Source organism: Thunnus maccoyii, chromosome 24, assembly GCF_910596095.1.
Source record: "Thunnus maccoyii chromosome 24, fThuMac1.1, whole genome shotgun sequence".
In the NCBI taxonomy this organism is placed as follows: Eukaryota; Metazoa; Chordata; class Actinopteri; order Scombriformes; family Scombridae; genus Thunnus; species Thunnus maccoyii.
In genome coordinates this window covers 11,557,719-11,575,054 of record NC_056556.1, presented here as the reverse complement: position 1 = coordinate 11,575,054, position 17,336 = coordinate 11,557,719, and the positions used below count along the sequence as shown (strand labels likewise).

Sequence of the window (17,336 nt, the reverse complement as noted above, 5' to 3'; positions counted from 1 at the left end):
ACGTCTGAGGTAACACGTGCTGGAACCTGCTATTGTCTGTCACCTCGCAGCTTTACATTTTTCAGTAGGCGGAATCTGCGGTTGACAGAGTGGATCCATGTGTTTGTTGTTTGTTGTGAAGAGAGGTAAAGAGCTGGTGGCTTCACCCCCTCCACCACCCTAAAAGCCTCGGTCAGAAGTCCTTGTAAATCAAAGCCAAATGAAAGAGGAGTCAAGCCTCTGAGGATCTTGTCAGGGGGAGAGTCTTCCTCGCCGAAGGAGATAATTCCTGACTAAAGTGGAACCATGTGAGGGCGAACCATGCCTGTGGTCTGTCGCGAAGAGAAGCTCCTTTCAGTGAGCCTTTATTCTTCTCTCATTATCACAGATCTGTGTTGAATTTGGAACCTAGAGTCTCAATTTTCCCCCCCCCCGTTATTTATACAAGTGATGGTTATTTTCACAGATCAAGCGATTGCATAACATACTCATTTTCAGATTGATCACTCGCACGACAAGGAAATCTATTTTTGGAACACTGTTTTTCGCTGTGTGACGCAAGTGTTTTTCCTATTAATGTTTAGCCTGTTGTCAATAGACACACAGAATTTTAACTAAGGAGTAATGATTGATCTATTACGCATATCACTCCCTAAATTATACTTAGACATTACTTTTCCATTCATGACTGGGAATGAATAGTGTTCTTATTCATGTTTTAAAAGTTATAGACCTGGCCTTGTTAAGTTGGAAAATAGAGTACAGGTCTGGTCAAAGTATTTAAAAATGAAAAATGTCTAGAAAACGGTAATGGGGGGGAAAATGTGTATGGATAAAGGCCCAGACGTACACTGGATTATTTTCATCTTGGAAACTAAACCCATCATGTGTAAAAAGGTCTCGATGTGGAAGGAGATGGAGTCCAGGGGCTGAGAGGAGGAAGCCTGCTCCCCATGGGCTTTAATGGTTCCAGGAAGTAGGGATGCGTATGTGTCAGAGAGGTTTATGGCTGCGTGTTGGCGGGTGACTGTGTGTGTGTGTGTGTGTGTGTGTGTGTCATGTGTTTGCGGAGGAGGAGGAGGAGGAGGAGGAGGAGGAGGGGGTTGTCATCTGGGGATGCTTACTGACTTTGACACTCAGCTGTTGATATTGTTAAACATGTACATCACACACATGCAAGACAATGGTTTACATTTTTCTGGTGATGTGGTCGTCATAGCAACCATTTGTCCTTGAAACTATCTCCTCCGCTGTTCTTGAAGGCGTACAAGTTGCGACCACAAAGCACCTTTGGGAATTGAAAAAAATACTGAAGTCTGTGTGTGCGTTTGTGTGTGTGTGTGCATGCGTGCGTTCCAAAAGTGAAACGGTGGCAATATTGGTGCAGCAGAAAACAAACTGGCAGGTTTTTGTGTCTCTTTGATGAGACACACACACACAGACACACACTTGGACAGTTGTGTCAAATTCAGCTAACAAGAAGCCTTTCAGCAGCAGCCAATCACTGGCCAGCTGCAGGGGGTTATGGGGTTGAAGGACTGAGCAAAGGGGGGAGATGGGAAACGTAGTACGCTCATGGAGGAGAAGACATTCCCAGCTGCTGGTGGCATGTGCGCACACTCATGTGTGTTTTCTCTCTGCCTTTTAGGTACAGCACATTGCACATGGCCGGCTTGTTGCAGGAGGAATGTGTTGTTCACGCTCGGGTTATCCATCTGTGTGTGCGTGCGTGTGTGTGTGTGTGTGTTGCTTGTGCAGTATGTTATACCTACTGTGCTTTGTATTCCCTAACAGGTGGCAGATGTAAACCTCCTGTTCCGCTCGACCAAGCAACAAAAGCATTATGAAAGAGGCTTTCTGTTGGCACCATAATGGTTTTTATTATTTAGAATAGATGATAACAAGATGGGAGGGTTCTGAACATTTTAAAAAGACAGTGGCATGCCTGAATTTTCACTCATGAGTGGAAGACATTTGCAAAAGCTGACATTGATATGGAGCCAGTCTTGGCTACTGGGTGGGGTTTTTTTTGCCCAGTGTCCTAGATACAACCAGAACCCATTTACCTACATACTGCAAGTTACAGCAGGTTCTTTACATTGTAGCACTACACATGAATACCTGACCATGCATAAAATAATTTGCATGGTGCTTGCATGACTAAGCACATCAATTCCACAAAAAAGATTGCCTCATTGTTTTAAGTGTTGCCTGTTTTTTTAATGTCTGGCTGTGTCCTTTCAGCAGTCAGCTTCTGTTGTCTGCTGCTGCTGCTGCTGCAGTGCTGCATCATGTTTTAAAAGTGTGTATGTGTGTGTGTGAGCCTACTGCAGCAGACCACCTGAGCCCCTTTATGTGTGTATACGTACGTGGGTGTGTGTGTGTGTGTGTGTGTGTGTGTGTAACCCGATCTCCTGAGGGGCAGGGACAAGACTATTGATTTCACATTTGGACCGCTGCCCCCGGAGCGACGCAGGGAAGCTGACACATCCCCAGCGTCTTTGTGCGCAAGAGAGAGAGAGAGACAGTCAGAATGAAAGCGAGAGAGTGAGACACACACAGACACATAAGACAAAAGGAGACTTCACTCACATGCTTGATTTTTAGCATGCCTCTATATTTGAAGTCAGCCATTTTACCCAACAATCACCTCTGTTTGTTTCTGGTATCAGCATAACATGAAGTAGTGGAAAATTATGGAAATCTAGAGAAACGTCAGATGAATTCTCTGTTGTTCTAATGAACAAGCAGATGGACTCCCTGCGGGCCGGAAAGTGGAAACATCACATCAATATGTTAGTTATTGCTGAGGATCTAGGCCAGTCTAACACTGGAGCCTTGTGATAGCTGCATGTCTTGTCTGCGGAGCATGTCAAAGTGGAAGTGTGCATGTGTGTTGCCATGGCAGCGGCTGTTAGAAATAGATGCGGGCCAGCTGAAGTTTGGCTCTCTGCTGAATCCTCACACCTACCGCCCACCAGTGTGACCGTGCGTTTTCATGCTCCCTCTCCTCCCTCGTCTCGTTTTCTCCTGCTCTTCCTCTCTCTCCATCTCCATCCTCAACCCCTTCCCGACTCCCTTTCCATCTGTCCCCCTCTGACATCCTCCTCATCTTTTTCCCCTTCTCTCCGTCCCCCACCTCTTTCTCGGCCCCTTCCTAATCGGCCACAGTGGCTCACTGTGTGTCACGCCGCGCCTGAGTGAGCTCGTATGTGTGTTTGTGTTCGAGCTCTTCCTCTGCTAGCAGGCTGTTGGTGGCACTTGACTAATTGACACTGGAGCTGTTGTTTTGGCCATCAGGCCCTCCTCTTTATTCACATCCCAATAGCCGTCTCCCTCCCTCCATTATTGTACCTATCCATCATGCCCTCCTCCTGTTATGCTCTCTTCTTTTATGTGACATGTGTCAAGTTGTCTTGTCTTAAATAATAAATCAGTAGGATGGAAGTGGCTCTGTGTGAGTGCACATACACATTAAAGCTACCATGCTTTGGTGAAAGGGGTGGGCAATATTTTCTTAAAATGATATCATGATACTGATATTTTTTTAATATCATGCTGACTAACCCCTCCAACGCAAAGCTGGCAGCTTTCATTTTGAGGCAAGGCTTCTTGTCGCTGTACGTAGTGTGTGTGTGTGTGTGTGTATATATATATATATATTTATATCTATAATTATCAAATTATATCTTCTTACACAACCTTCAACCTTCTTCTACAAAGCACCACTCAAAAACATATATATTATACATTTCTATCTTGTCGCTGCCAACTTTTAACCTCAGTCTCAATTATTTTTTTTTTTTACCAATTACATGGGGAAAGTTTGTGGTTAACGCGCGAATCCTAACCAGAAAATATAATGTTAATAATTGCATTTGTGGACCTGTTTTGCTGCGCGGTGCTGTATTTTTCTTACATATGGCCGACATCTGCATGACTGTTTTTAAGCAGACAGTTAAAACGTCAACGGTAAACGTCTCAGAATCTGTCAGAATTATAGACTTTCCATTTTGCTCTTCCTATGAGTGAGTATATACCAGAAGAAATCTATTAGAGAGGAGGAAGAGAAAGCAGCTAGACACTAGACTCAACTGACCAGAATCCAACGCAGGAACAAGATATCTAGCATTTTCTGTACAAAAAGTGTTATATTTACATTCTATATTTTCTTATTACGTGAAAAATCTTTTGCTTTGCTGTCATGAACACCTAAGTAGAAAGGTTGAGGGGAAATGCGGAACACTTCATAATGAAATCTCTCAGAATGTACTAAACATGAGCTATTAATCATTTTTAATAGTAAGAGAGTCTGCAGGTAAATCTTTGCTTTGCTTTAGAGCACATAAGTGTTACTACCCATTGCTATTTGTCCCCATCCCTAATTACACACACACACACACACACACACACACAAAGTATTATGTCATTTTTAGAGTCCGACATCAGTGGCCACTGCAGGTCAGTTGAGCTGGACAAGCCAACCACACCCAGTTAGACGTTAGCTGACTAGCCGCTCCCTTGTTCAAATAGTTCTTTTAGCCGGTTTCCGCTTTCCATTTTTAACTTACACATGTCCATCTGAAGCAGTGACGTTGGTTTCTGGCCTCTGTCGCTCCTCTCAGCAGGCTGTGCGATTGGAGGAGAGGGAGGGAGTCGGGAGTCAACGAGGAAAAATAAAAGGCAAAGGAAGAAAGGAGGGATGGGAGCGGAAATGAGCAAACGACCGCAGACTGTGCTCAAAACAGGAGTCTTGAAATAACAATTATGAGATTGTATCTGTTTTATATTTAAAAAAAGGCAATGAAACCAAGCCTTAGAAAGCAGCAATAAAGACTTTGTTCATTCCTGACAGACGCCTTCCTGCCATAAACAAGATCACAAGACGGGCCTCTAAACTGTATAATGGCTTGAAACGGCTTCCGTGTGACACATCAATTATGATTTCTTGACACTTGGCGTTTCAGTGTGTTTTATGGACGTTTATAGGCCAAGCAGGCTATGATGACAATCAGACACATGTATTTGTAATAGGTGATTCACAGTCTCACAGGTCAGGGGCACATTTCACACCAGATGAGGAGAGAGAGATAGAAAGAAAGAAAGAAAGAAAGGAGGTCAGGAGGAGAGAAGAGAGGAGAGGAGATTTATGCATTTTGTGTTTGTTTTTTTTTGAGAGTGCAGCAGTTGAGCATTTTGTTTTATGTGCTTCTGTTTTTTTCCACATCACATTTAAGGGAGGGGAAAGCTAACTTGGAAGATTACCATAAATTTGGATAGTTGTGTAAATCATTTTACAGCATATGAAAGCATTAATATGTAGTTTGTGTATTCAAATTGGAGTCATTAACAGTTATTTCAAATGAGCAGCAGCTTCTGGAACAACTAGGCTGCTGGATTTTAACTAGGAAGTCGTCACCAGGGAGTTTACAAGGAAATATTTACTGGTATTTATACAAAACAGCACTTGTATCGCTGGTAGATTAAAATTAGCCACTGTGAGAAATATTTACCTTCTGCAAAGGGTAAAATAGATGCAGGACTTGACCCTTCAAACATGCATAATCACCTCACTTCCTCTCAAAATGACGCACTATTCCCTCTTGGTGTTTCTCACACACATTCCCCCCCCCCCCCCCCGGAGTTGTTCAGCATCATTTAGAATATGTTGGCCCTTTACTATCCTGGCGAATGACTGTGTCTGGAGCTATTCCTAGCCACGGATATGCTAAATGCTTTACCTCTTGTTTGAGTTTTGTCTGCATCTGCCCCCGGAGAACCAGCCTGAGCGTTTGCGTCCCACTAAACTCTCAAGAATTCCCACTTTCTATTTACAGCCAAGACCCATAAGAGTTCACTGAGTTTCTATAACTGTCCTGCTGTTTGTCGAACTCCATGCACAGTCATCGTTTCAGTTTTCCCTTGCTGTGGTGGGACGATGTGATGCGTCGAGAGTATTTTTAGAAGAGAGGTGTCAGATATTTGTGTAAAATGATCTTTTATGATGACAATTTGAGAGAAAAATGGAAAGAGCTGTGAGGGTAAGGTGGCTTTGGAGGTTGTTTTTTTTTTGTGTAATTTGCAGTTTTTTTCCGAGGCGGAGATGAGAGCCAAAGACTGACTCCCTCATATGCAGAAAACATGTCTAGGTGGAGTATTTAGTCTGAAAATAGTCTACTTAGCAGCGCTTGGTGGAAACACCCACTCAGTCATCACAGCTTTGGTCATATTCCACGTCCCTGCCCTCCTGTTTCCTGTGTGATTGAAATATGAAAGGATTCATTTGTAACTCAAATGTTGGGAGCAATTCAACATTTGAATGTTAGACTGTGAACAGAGCAGGTGGCGCTGACACTGTCATCAAGCAGCTGCCATATAACATTGGGACCTGTTGTCCTTTCTGTTGTGTTTTGACGTTGTGTGGAATCAATTAGCTGTTTTGTTTGTTGTCAGAAAAATGTATTAAATTCAGTGCAGTGACCAAGATTCGGACGTGCATTTGAATAGTATGGAAAAGAGCAGAACTTTGGAAATTTGGGTATTTCCACACACACACACAGGAAGTTACTTTACAGCAGCAGCAACAGTGTCTCTGTTTGTGATTTACTTTTAATAAAAAGAAGAACTGGGTAGAGAGAGAACAAAAAGAGCACCACAAGGAAACGTACCACCCTGAAAAGTGCTATTTTTTCTAGTGGGTTGAAGTAATGATGAATGGGATGATACAATCAGAATGTTTGCAATGTTTTGTAATGAATCCAATAGTGACTAGAAAATGTTACAGTCCTTGTAAACTACCCAAAAACCATCATCACAGCCGTGTTCGTCCACCCAAGATTCAGCTTTATGTGAACCAAATGAACAACAGCTCTCTGTCCCCATCATGCAAACTGAATTAAGAAATAGCACGCCACCGAGACCTAATCTGAACCATGATGTCATGTCTCCCTTTTTCTGTCTGTCACACCCAAATACTTGTGTGTCTTTCTTTCCTCTCTGCCTGCTTTTTTTTTTTTTTTTTTTTTCCTCTCCTTCTCTTTCTCACCGTCACCTCACAGCAAGAAGATGTTAGACCACCAGCTGGGGGCTTCTTAGCGAAGTTCAACTTCTTTAGGGAAGTTTGTACATTCTCATCATGTTTTCATTGGTTTCCTTCGGGTGCTCGGGTTTCCTCCCACCCTAGAGATAAAGTTAGAACTGGAGTTGGTCCTAAATATTTAGAACGGGTCAGTTGCTGAGAATGTATTTCCCTACAAGATCTGATGCACTATAATGAACTTCAAATGTCTCTGTCACTAACCTAAAGGCTCGCCTGCGGTTTGGAGCCACTTTATTTGTTTGTCACATTCGGTGCCAAAATGACCCTCAGGCAGCATCAGTTGTTCCAAGTCGTGTGACAAGAAGTCAGCGAGTTCACTTTTCAGCCAATATGGCTGCTTGTTTTCTAGCCTCAAGTGATGGTCCTCATTCTCAATCATTGACCTACTTTTCATAGAGGATAATCGTGTTTTTAGGTACTACTGTCTGTGACCAAACAACAGTGTGTACTGTAATCAGTTTGCATGATTTAGGCATGATATGTCTGGAGCTACTTCGTTGAAAAACTGCCACTTTAAAACCTATTTTTTATTAATATTCAGAAGGTTGCCAGTTGTCTCAGAGTTTGTTGTAATTAGTGCAAACTTTGGAAAAGTTCTCCTCTCTTTACAGCGACTTAACATCTAGTCTTTACACCGCTCCCGTTTCCAATCCTCATGACACTGTGATATGAATGACTTAGTCTAAAGATAGACATGTCCTCCTCCTCCTCATCCTCCACCACCTCTTCATCCTCCTTAGCACTGGATGCTAGCTGTAGAGAGATTCAATTTTTCCCAGAGCACACTTTTCATCTTCCTCTTTTTGTTCGTCTCTGCATTCTTCATCTGCCTCTGCCGGAGCTGTGGCATCAGCAGGAAGTCGTTGTAGTGTTTACAAGGGACAGAGCAAAAGGCTGCAGAGAGGGACTCCGCTGGGGAAGATCTCTGACCTTTGACCTTTCACCCTAGACCTATGAGCCACCCAGTCACAGGAGACAGATGAGTGCCAGTCATGCTTAGACAAGAGGGAGGGATCCTGTGTTATCAGGAGATAAAAAAAAAAAAGGGCTGTGGCTGCTGTTTGGTTTGCGATGACACACACACACACACACACACACACACACACACTCACACACACAGCTTCCTCTCATCCCTGTGTCTCTCTCAGGTCATGCTCCATAAGCTTAAAAGCAGGGGCCTCAGTGGTAATTCACTTAAACCTGCAGCAGCAGCATCTGCCATTGAGGCTCTGATTCCATTAGAATGACAGCAGCAGAGCTATTTTCAATGTGCCGTTTGGTTTTTTTTGTGTCATTTTTCTATTTTTATTTTAAGTCTTCTCACAATTAGAAAGAATATGCATCTACAGCCACCCGCAAATGTGTGTATAACCACAGTATATGTGAAGGACCGCAGGCTCATTGCTGTTTAAACACAGCTGTTAAAAGTGTCCTGCAGTGCGACTCGCTTTCTTGCTGGTGTATTTACATATGGAAGCAGCTCAGAGGATACATGCTAACACAATGCAGGCTCATTTGATTTTTAGCTGTTTCCTCTTCCTGTCTGCCTTCAGCTAGCCATGATGTCATGCCTTACTGGGTAGGGGTATTCATACTGGGGAACCCCCAAATAGTCCAGTGTGGCATTGTGGCTCCATTTGCTCCCTAATTGAGCCATGTTTGAGGGTAGTTAAATAAACAAATGGTTCTTCAGTGGTAGAAGATGTCACTTAAACAATGGCATATAATTTTGTCATTTTTCTGGTAAACCACCGGGTCAGCTGAACCAACCTTCCACCCGCAAGTCCCTCCCGTTCCCCCAAATAAGTGGCACGGATGAACTGAAGGACAGCTGGAGATTTCCTGCCAAGAAACGGGGCCATGGGGGAAATTAGGAATTCTGCACATCCTGGTCATTTCCTGTTCTGACTCCCACACATGTTAATGAGTGCGTGGATATAATTTCTCTCTGACACACACACACACACACACACACACACACACACACACACACACACACACACACACACACACACACACACTCACTTGACTTGACTCACATACTTGGATGCCATCTTTCCCGACAACATTACAAGTCCTCCTGTATTTGATGAGTGTGCTAAAGCAGGAAACTATCTGTCATCAACACTGTAATGCAGACTCACACACACACATACACACACACACACACACAGCAGTGGCAGCTTTGGCTTGTCTGTAGAGACACAAAGGCTGGAATGAGATGGGAGGTCGGGGCTACAGAGGGGAGTATATTTGTACATGCAGCACATAAAGTGAATTTAAGGAGCAGAACACGTGTGCCGTCTGGAATGTGGCCGCTTCTGATCCGAAACAAGCGCCCCTCAACTGCTCCGTGTGTGTGTGTGTGTGTGTGTGTGTTTGTGTTCACCTGACCGATTTTCAATGGGGCTGCTATCATATTCCTGTTTGCTTTGCCAAACGCAGCCTGTTTTATTGCCTTTAACCTACAGCCTGTTTTATTACCTTGCAATAACAAAGCATGACTTCTAGATTGCTAGCAAGTATTCTGTGTAACCATAAAGGCTTAAACACATACACACACAGATGTTTCAAACGAACAGGGGTCGTCAGAGGGGTTAATCCTGGTTTGGTACAGTCCCCACTAGCGACTGACACCACACAGCTTGGATAACGGGAGGGAATGACACCCCCCCCCCCCCCGAAAACATCAATGGGATTACCTGAGACAATTCCATCTGACTAGACTGTATTGGGGGGCACTGGACTGTACCAAAAACAGGGGCACACTAGAAGGGTGGAGTAAGCGAGCGTGTGACTGAACAGTGTGTGCGCGCCTGTGTTCACTTCCTCTGGCATCTGACCAGACGTCCCTGGCGTGACTCCTACCGTGCTCTACCACGCTTTCCTTGCACTTGACGCATGAATCACCAGATCAGACAACATTGTTCCTCAATGCTAACTGGCATGTGTGTGTATGCGCGCTTATTCATTCCCCAGGTTAGGGTAGTATCAGATTGACTAAATAGTCTGACTACCCGGCTGACCTAGAAATGATAAGATACCTAAAGCTACGTCAGCAGCACACATTAACATTACTGTACATATTGCTAAATACAGTGGAAAAGACTCATTTTATCTTATCTGTTAGGCTCCTGTTTCCATGTTTTTGTCCTAGACAGTTTTGTCTACTATAAAGTGTCCTTGTATACACTGAAAAGGGTTAGGTTGTTTGCTTTTGTAACTTTTATTAAGGGCATTTCATTTTAACTGAATACCACATGACTAGATGGAGAATTCTAGTGTCTTGTCATGTTTGTAAATGTTATGAGTTGAAAAGCAAGTGAATCATCACTTTAGATCCTCACATGCCTGATATGTGATCATATCTTATCATGTGAGTGATGCCCAGAAGGATTAAGTTGTTCTACCTCTGTAAATATGTCAATATAAAGATGTTTTTCAGTAACCCATACAGATATGAGCTGCTGGAATTGAGTTAACTAGGAACACAGCTGTGTGTTGCAGTTGCACCACTTTCCTTTGTGTCCAGTAGAGGGAGCTCTGCCATCACCTTTGACAGGACACAGCTGGGCCGTTACAACCAGCTTGCTACTAACTACATATAGCCATTAATACCACCTGCTAGTGCTGTTCAGGGTGGTTTGATTGATATCTTCTCTGTGGGTACACCACTGGTTTTGTGATCTGGTTTATGGATCAGAAAAGCATCCTGTGGTTTTTGATTCTGGCTTGTCTGCCGACCCTAGGAAGGTTATCTGCCCCTCCTTTCTTCCAGAAGCTTCCCTCTCCTTTAGATCCTTCACTGGAAGTAGAGGTGTTGGGTGTGTCAGCAGAGACACTACAGGGCACTCCACCGAATAGACTGCACAGGGTGCCCGCTAGGGGTCCGTGAGTGGTTGTCATGGTAACAGGCAGTGAGGTTGGCATGAGCTGAGCTGAAGGTTTTTTTTTTTTTTCCTCTCTCTCTCTGGTTTAGATCATTCCTGCTATGTGGGTGTGATCTGGTAGTGTGTGAATGTGTGTACATGTGTCAATTCAACTGACAATTTCACACTTGCTGTGTCTTTGTGTGTTTGTGTGTAGATGGAGCAGGTATCAGATGACGAGCTCGACCATGGAGCGGAGGAGGACAGTGATAAGGAGGACCAGGACCTGGACAAGATGTTTGGCGCCTGGCTGGGAGAGCTGGACAAGCTCACACAGGTTAATACACACACACATATAAATACACACACACAAAAAGGGTGCTTTGTTACACAGACTCACACAGGTAGAAGAGCAGAGAAAAAAGAAGGGGCTGTATCCATAGCAACCTTGACACTGCTAATCCTGTCTCCCTATACTGTATCCTAGCAACTCCCCTCCCACCACCACTTTGTTTTGTGTGTTTGTGCAGGTCTATGTGTATGTGTGTGTGACTAAGGAGTCTAGCAGGAAGACATGGTTGCTTAGATCATGTGCTTTGACTGGAGTGTCAAAATGTGTAAGTGGTTTTTGCATATATGCACCTCATGTTTTGCTTGTGTGTGTGTGTGTGTGTGTGTGTGTGTGTGTGTGTGTGTGTGTGTGTGTGTGTGTGTGTGTGTCTCTAGAGTTTGGATGATGGCAGGCCCCAGAAAGCAATGCAGAAGCCTCCACTTAGGCAGGAAACAAACATGGCCAACTTCTCCTACCGCTTCTCGATGTACAACATCAACGGTGAGACCTCGCTCATCATCTCATTCATAGTGTCCACATCAGGACAATAACAGCACAGATCCACAAAAGATAAATTAAATCATTAAACCCCTTCCCCGCTCTGCCCTACCCCACTCTCTGTTCTTCCTGTATCCTTTATCTTTGCTTCCTACAGAGGCGTTGAACCAGGGAGACACGGTGGACTTGGATGCCCTCATGGCTGACTTGTGCTCCATCGAACAGGAGCTCAATACCATTTCCAAACCAAACTCTACATCTCGTGGCCAAAGCAAGCGGGGCCCTGGGGGACGCAGTGCCAGTGCCAAGCACACAGGCACCAGCGGAGGTGGAAGCAGTGGAGGTAGTCCCTTTTGAATATGAGTAAAAGAATTACTGCATCATACATATTGATATAATTGTTGTAAACAAATAAAGCTGTTGTAAAGAACCATCTGCCATACTTGGACTTGCTCTACTACACAAAGGAAGGTCACTTAATGCAATAAAACAGGAAGAGGTCACTCTTCTCCTGGAGCACTTGGAGTTTCTGGTGGCAGGGGGTAAAAGCAGTAAAAGGCTGATGGAGGAAAAAATCTCTTCAAACATGTTTGTCCTCTTCAGTGAAGCCAAAATAAAACAAACACATACAGAGTTATAATATACAGGAGGAAGGGGGAAGCAATTAGCAGCATCCTGTTTGCAACAAGAAGCAACAGCTTTATGGGAAATGTAGTCTTTAGCAAACACAAGTGCTGACTGGAGACATTTTTGTAATGGTATTATTTATTTATGGTAATTATAGAAAGGTTTCCTAACAAGCAAACCTAATCTTTGTGATGAAATATTGATGTTACATGTAACACAACCTGAAATCCTACTGGAATGTGTCATGAATGCAGCGTATTGTTAAGAAATGTATTAAAATCCTCCATCTGAGCTGTAAATGTTGAACTACCCCAACAGGAAGCACCAGTAGCAGCACACGGGCATCGCCGGCCAACACGGTGCGAGGCGGCAGCGTCAATGCCCGCCCCGCAGCCTCCAACATTTCCTTGGATGACATCACCTCTCAGCTGGAGAAGGCCTCTCTCAGCATGGACGAAGCGGCTCGCCAGACCTCCTCCTCTTCCTCCTCCTCCTCGTCTTCTTACTCCTCCACCACGCTCCGGCGGCCTTCGTCTGGCTCGTCCGGCGGCGGGCAGCAGCACAGGAGGACGGGCTCAGTCGGTGCCGTCAGCGAGCAGGAAGCTCCGTCCCAGCGGTCCAGTGTAAACTCAGCATGTGCCTCAGCGTCCAGCATGGACTCCCTGGACATTGATAAAGTGATGACGGGAGGAGAGGCGGAGGACAGGAGCAGCCCGAGCACACAAGGACAAAGCCAGACCAGCACGGAGGTATGACTAGAGCTGATACTGAAATACACACACAGACCAAGAAGGTTGACATAGTATTATCAGCTAAAGAAAGAGTGTGTGTGTGTGAGCCACAGACTGTGTACATTTCCACATGTATTGGTAAGTGAAATGTGTGTGAATCATGATTGGGGTCAATTCAGGTTAGTCATTAAGGACCTGCACTTCACTTGATAACAATGAAGTCATCATTTTCAGGTCTTTTAAAAGGTTTTTTATTTTATTTTTTATATATATTAAAGTAAGTCCGAATCTTGAATCGGCTGAATTGACCTCAATCCGGCCCCGATCCTGCATGTTTAACCACACAGCATGACGTTTTGAAAGAAACTGCATGCCTGAAGTGTATGAAGGCTCAATCCACAATACGGCCCGTGTATTGTGCATTGGATGGTGTGCTCATGAAAACATTGTAATCTCCCATAAGGCTCCTAAGTGTGACTTGGATTACAATGTTAAGATCTACCTTTTCTGAATGCTTATATTCACTCACAGAGCATCTTGACTCTCTAACAAATGTGAAATCCCCTTTAAGTTTAACCCATTTTACAGTAACAAAGCAAATATACAGCACGTGACATATATATAGGTGACTTGTAGGTGAGGGCAAAAGCTAGAAAAAGGAGACGAGTTAGCAAGAGAAAGCAAGAAAAGGTGAGTGGAACAGTATTCCAGCTCAGAAATAAAGGTTTAGGTGTTAAAAATAACATAATCGCATGTCCCCTGTCCCTCTGCATGTGTTTAAACGATCTGTGTTTGCATCCTTTCCTTCATCTGTGGTCTCTATCCACGCACACGCCTTGCCTGCACCTCCTGATTTTCCCCCAGCATGTCACACTGCGACGGGCCAACGGTAAGACAGCCAGACGGCAGCTTGACTTTGCCTCACGAGAGGGTGAAGTGGATCGGGCCACTGTAAGTGCATGTGTGTGAGCTTGCATGTGTGCACGGTTGATCATTTAGAGTGTAATTACACATTGACATAGTGTCGCTTTGAACGATGTATACTTAAGATAAAAGATCCCAAAAAAAGTAATTATTTTACCAATAAACTAATTTGCTGGATTTTAAAAATTAAGTTTAAACAAATTGAAATTTTTAATTGACTAAATCAACATTTTCACCGTAGTTGTGCAGCCTTTGGTTTGTGTGTAATGCTTGCACATGTAACCATAAGTATAACTGTGTATGTTGTGAATGAGGGATTGTGTGTGTATGTTTGTGAAAGTAGCTGTAGATTAAAGGTTGTATAGCAAGTCAGAATGCTCAGTATACTATGTATTCACACACTCTGCTCTGTACATATCTAAAATACTTCTCACAATCATTGCTTCTTTACCCACAGCTGCAGCTAATGACAACCACAACCGCTGAGCGCTCCATTTATGGAACCTTCTCTCGCTTCCACGCTTCTTTTATACAAAAAAAAGATCAAAACACCTGCGATTAATAAGCCTCCCAAGAATCATCTGGCACTGACTTTTTCTATATTTTGTCTCTTCCTCTGCTCTCCTTTTTTTTTTTTATATATATATATATATCCCCTCTCCTCTCTTCACCCCAAGCACTCCTATCTGGACCGAGAAACCTCGCTCATTCTGAAAAGCATAGCTGGAAAGCCTTCTCACCTCCTGACCAAGGTGACTTCCTCATACACTCGCTTCTTTCTCTTTCTCTTTCTCTTTGTTTTTTTCTCTTGTGTCAGCACGCCTGCTCCTCTCTGCTGCTTTGCATGTCATTTAGTGGGAAAAAAAACTAGAGAACTTTTCAAAAACAGCTGTTGGCGGTCGGAGCAAATTATTTATTTACTTATTCCAGAAAGGAGGCAGAGATAATTTCTCAGCCAATTATAAAAATTGGGTACACCAAAAAATATATTTCAAGACACAAGTAATAGAAATCAAATATTCAAATTCCAACAGGCTGAAAGTATCAGAATGGATTTTTCCTTTTCCATCCGTTTTCAATCTTCACCATGCACATGCTATACCATACTTATACACTGAGTACACTTGATTGTTTCTTCCATATTTATCTTTCCCCAGCATGTGGCCTTTTTGTCTCTGAGTCTTCATTCATCTTCCTCTCTATCTCCATGTAGCTGACTTTTGATTTGCACTTCTCCATGTAGCTGGCTTTTGATTTGCTGTCTTCTGTTAAGAAAGAAAAGCTTGTGAGTGATGCATCATTTAAAAACTGGTGTTAATGTAAAAGTCTCTGTGTACACGTTTTCACTGGGAATATTGTTAATATACAGTATGTTTCACATCTGTTTGTCCATCATGATCATCTCAACCTCCTCAACACTACTGTAAACCAACTGGCAGCCGACAGCTTTCCCAGCGACTGTATTGGTTGCAGCCTTTGGCTCCCATGCAAAGCTTATGCCGATCAGATGTGTGCAGATTTATGATTTTAAAGTTGGCCGCTGCAGGTTGTGATTTATCCAGGCCAGAGTTTCTGAAATCCTATTTATATTTAATAACCCAAGAGCTTTCCCTCAATATGAGACAAACCACAAATTATATTTTAATATAAGATAATATAAGGGTTCCTTCATGGATCTGGAAAACTCTGAAGAAGGATTTTGATTGTTTTCAGCGCTTGAAAAGTGTCCTTCCTGTCTTTTAAAAAACAAAAGACAGCCTTGTATTATTCATGTAAGTGTAAACTGAAAGAACTCCATTAGCGGTCATTGGCAGCGTATTGGAGATTTCTCTCCAAAAAACCCCCTTTCATTTATTTGAACATAATGGATGCCAACAGTGAAGCACATTGGGTGATAATCATTGCTGGCTGACTCTCAAGGGACACTTACACCATCTTTCTCTTTGTGTTACAAAACAATGGAATTAATTCAGTGTTTCAAGGCTATTGGTTTATGGCATATCTGCTCTCAGTCTGTCGATGTACGCACAACGGTTTTATAAAGAGGGAGAGGAGAGATGGCCGACGGCGTTACAGGCTGCGAGCGAGTTTATGTGTTAGTGTTACAGCCGCGATCGTACAGACTCACAAAGTCTCTTCCTACTCCCCGCTCACAAATCAGAATACTGAATGAGCGCGGGATGTTTGGGAACAAGCGGTGAGGGAGAGAGTGGAAAGACATCAAAGGGAGAGGGTGCCAAGATTTTTTTTTTTTTTTTTTTTTTTCCAGGCTAGGCAGAAGAGCCTTTTTTTTTTTAAAATTGGCTCTGGTGTGGCTGAGTGTGAAAGTGGAAGGGAAAACGCCTGTGGAATAGGAATCAGACTAATGTCTAATAAAAAAAGCTGGGTGTAGGTGTCATGTGGAGAGGGAATAATGAAGAGGGGAGAGCGAGATCTGGAGGGGTTATGCTGACATTTACGGGGGGCTAAACCTACAGTGTGACTCCGGACTGTAATCTGCACAACCCTCGTGACCTCTTCTCTCTCTCACACACTCTCACACACTCGCACGTCTCACACTCTGCTGACTAAAAGCCTGCCAGTATGTGTTGGCCAAACAGAGTGTTGGCTTTATTGCATTAATGTGCATGTGCCTCAGAGTGGGTCATGTGGAAAAGGGGTTGTCTGGGTCAAGAAGGGTGGGGGGGGGGTTCTCAAGATAAGAGGCTTGAGGAGGAGTGTTTGTTAATACCCCTCACCCCCTCTCTGCTTGTGTGTATATACACACATGATTTCAAATATTCACCACCTCAGCTTCTCGTTCACCCAAATTCCACTCTCCATCCTTGTCACTGTAGTTTAGCTCCAGGGGGTCCAGTCTCGGTCACGGTCTCCCTCCTCATCCTGATTGGCTAAAGGGGTAGAAGGTCTTCCAAATGGTTGGCTTGACCTGTCATTCTACTATTTTTTTGGGGGGGGGGGGGGGGGGGATTATGCTCCATCGATTGGGCACGCTCCCAAACGCCTGCATCTGTTGTAAAGAGAGAGAGAGTGATGGAAAGGGGTGGAAAAAGAGAGAGAGAAGGAAGCAGGAAGAGGGGGTGGGAGGATGGAGGATGGCGGATGCAGGGGAGGGGGGGGGAGGGGCATGGTCCTCCCCTACTGTCTCACTTGGGGGGTTTCAGTCAAGTTGTGCTCATGTCGTGCGCACATGTCTGCGTGTCAGTGAACCTGCGCCGTCACAGAGTCTCTGCTCAGCACAGCCTCGGCTAGCTTCAACGCTGTCGTCTTTGAGTGAT

At 43.9% G+C, this 17,336-nt stretch overlaps 1 protein-coding gene across 6 annotated transcripts in view; it reads left to right on the top strand.

Annotated features, from left to right (window-relative positions):
• raph1b (Ras association (RalGDS/AF-6) and pleckstrin homology domains 1b) overlaps positions 1–17,336 on the top strand; it is a 41,808-nt gene that overhangs the window by 13,572 nt on the left and 10,900 nt on the right. For 2 of the 6 annotated variants that reach the window (XM_042404806.1, XM_042404803.1), the window contains 6 exons: positions 11,165–11,284; positions 11,674–11,779; positions 11,934–12,119; positions 12,722–13,152; positions 13,999–14,085; positions 14,736–14,810. In XM_042404806.1, the coding sequence (XP_042260740.1) occupies positions 11,165–11,284; positions 11,674–11,779; positions 11,934–12,119; positions 12,722–13,152; positions 13,999–14,085; positions 14,736–14,810 (1,005 nt within the window). The other 4 variants (XM_042404804.1, XM_042404805.1, XM_042404807.1 and 1 more) reach the window with 4 other exon arrangements.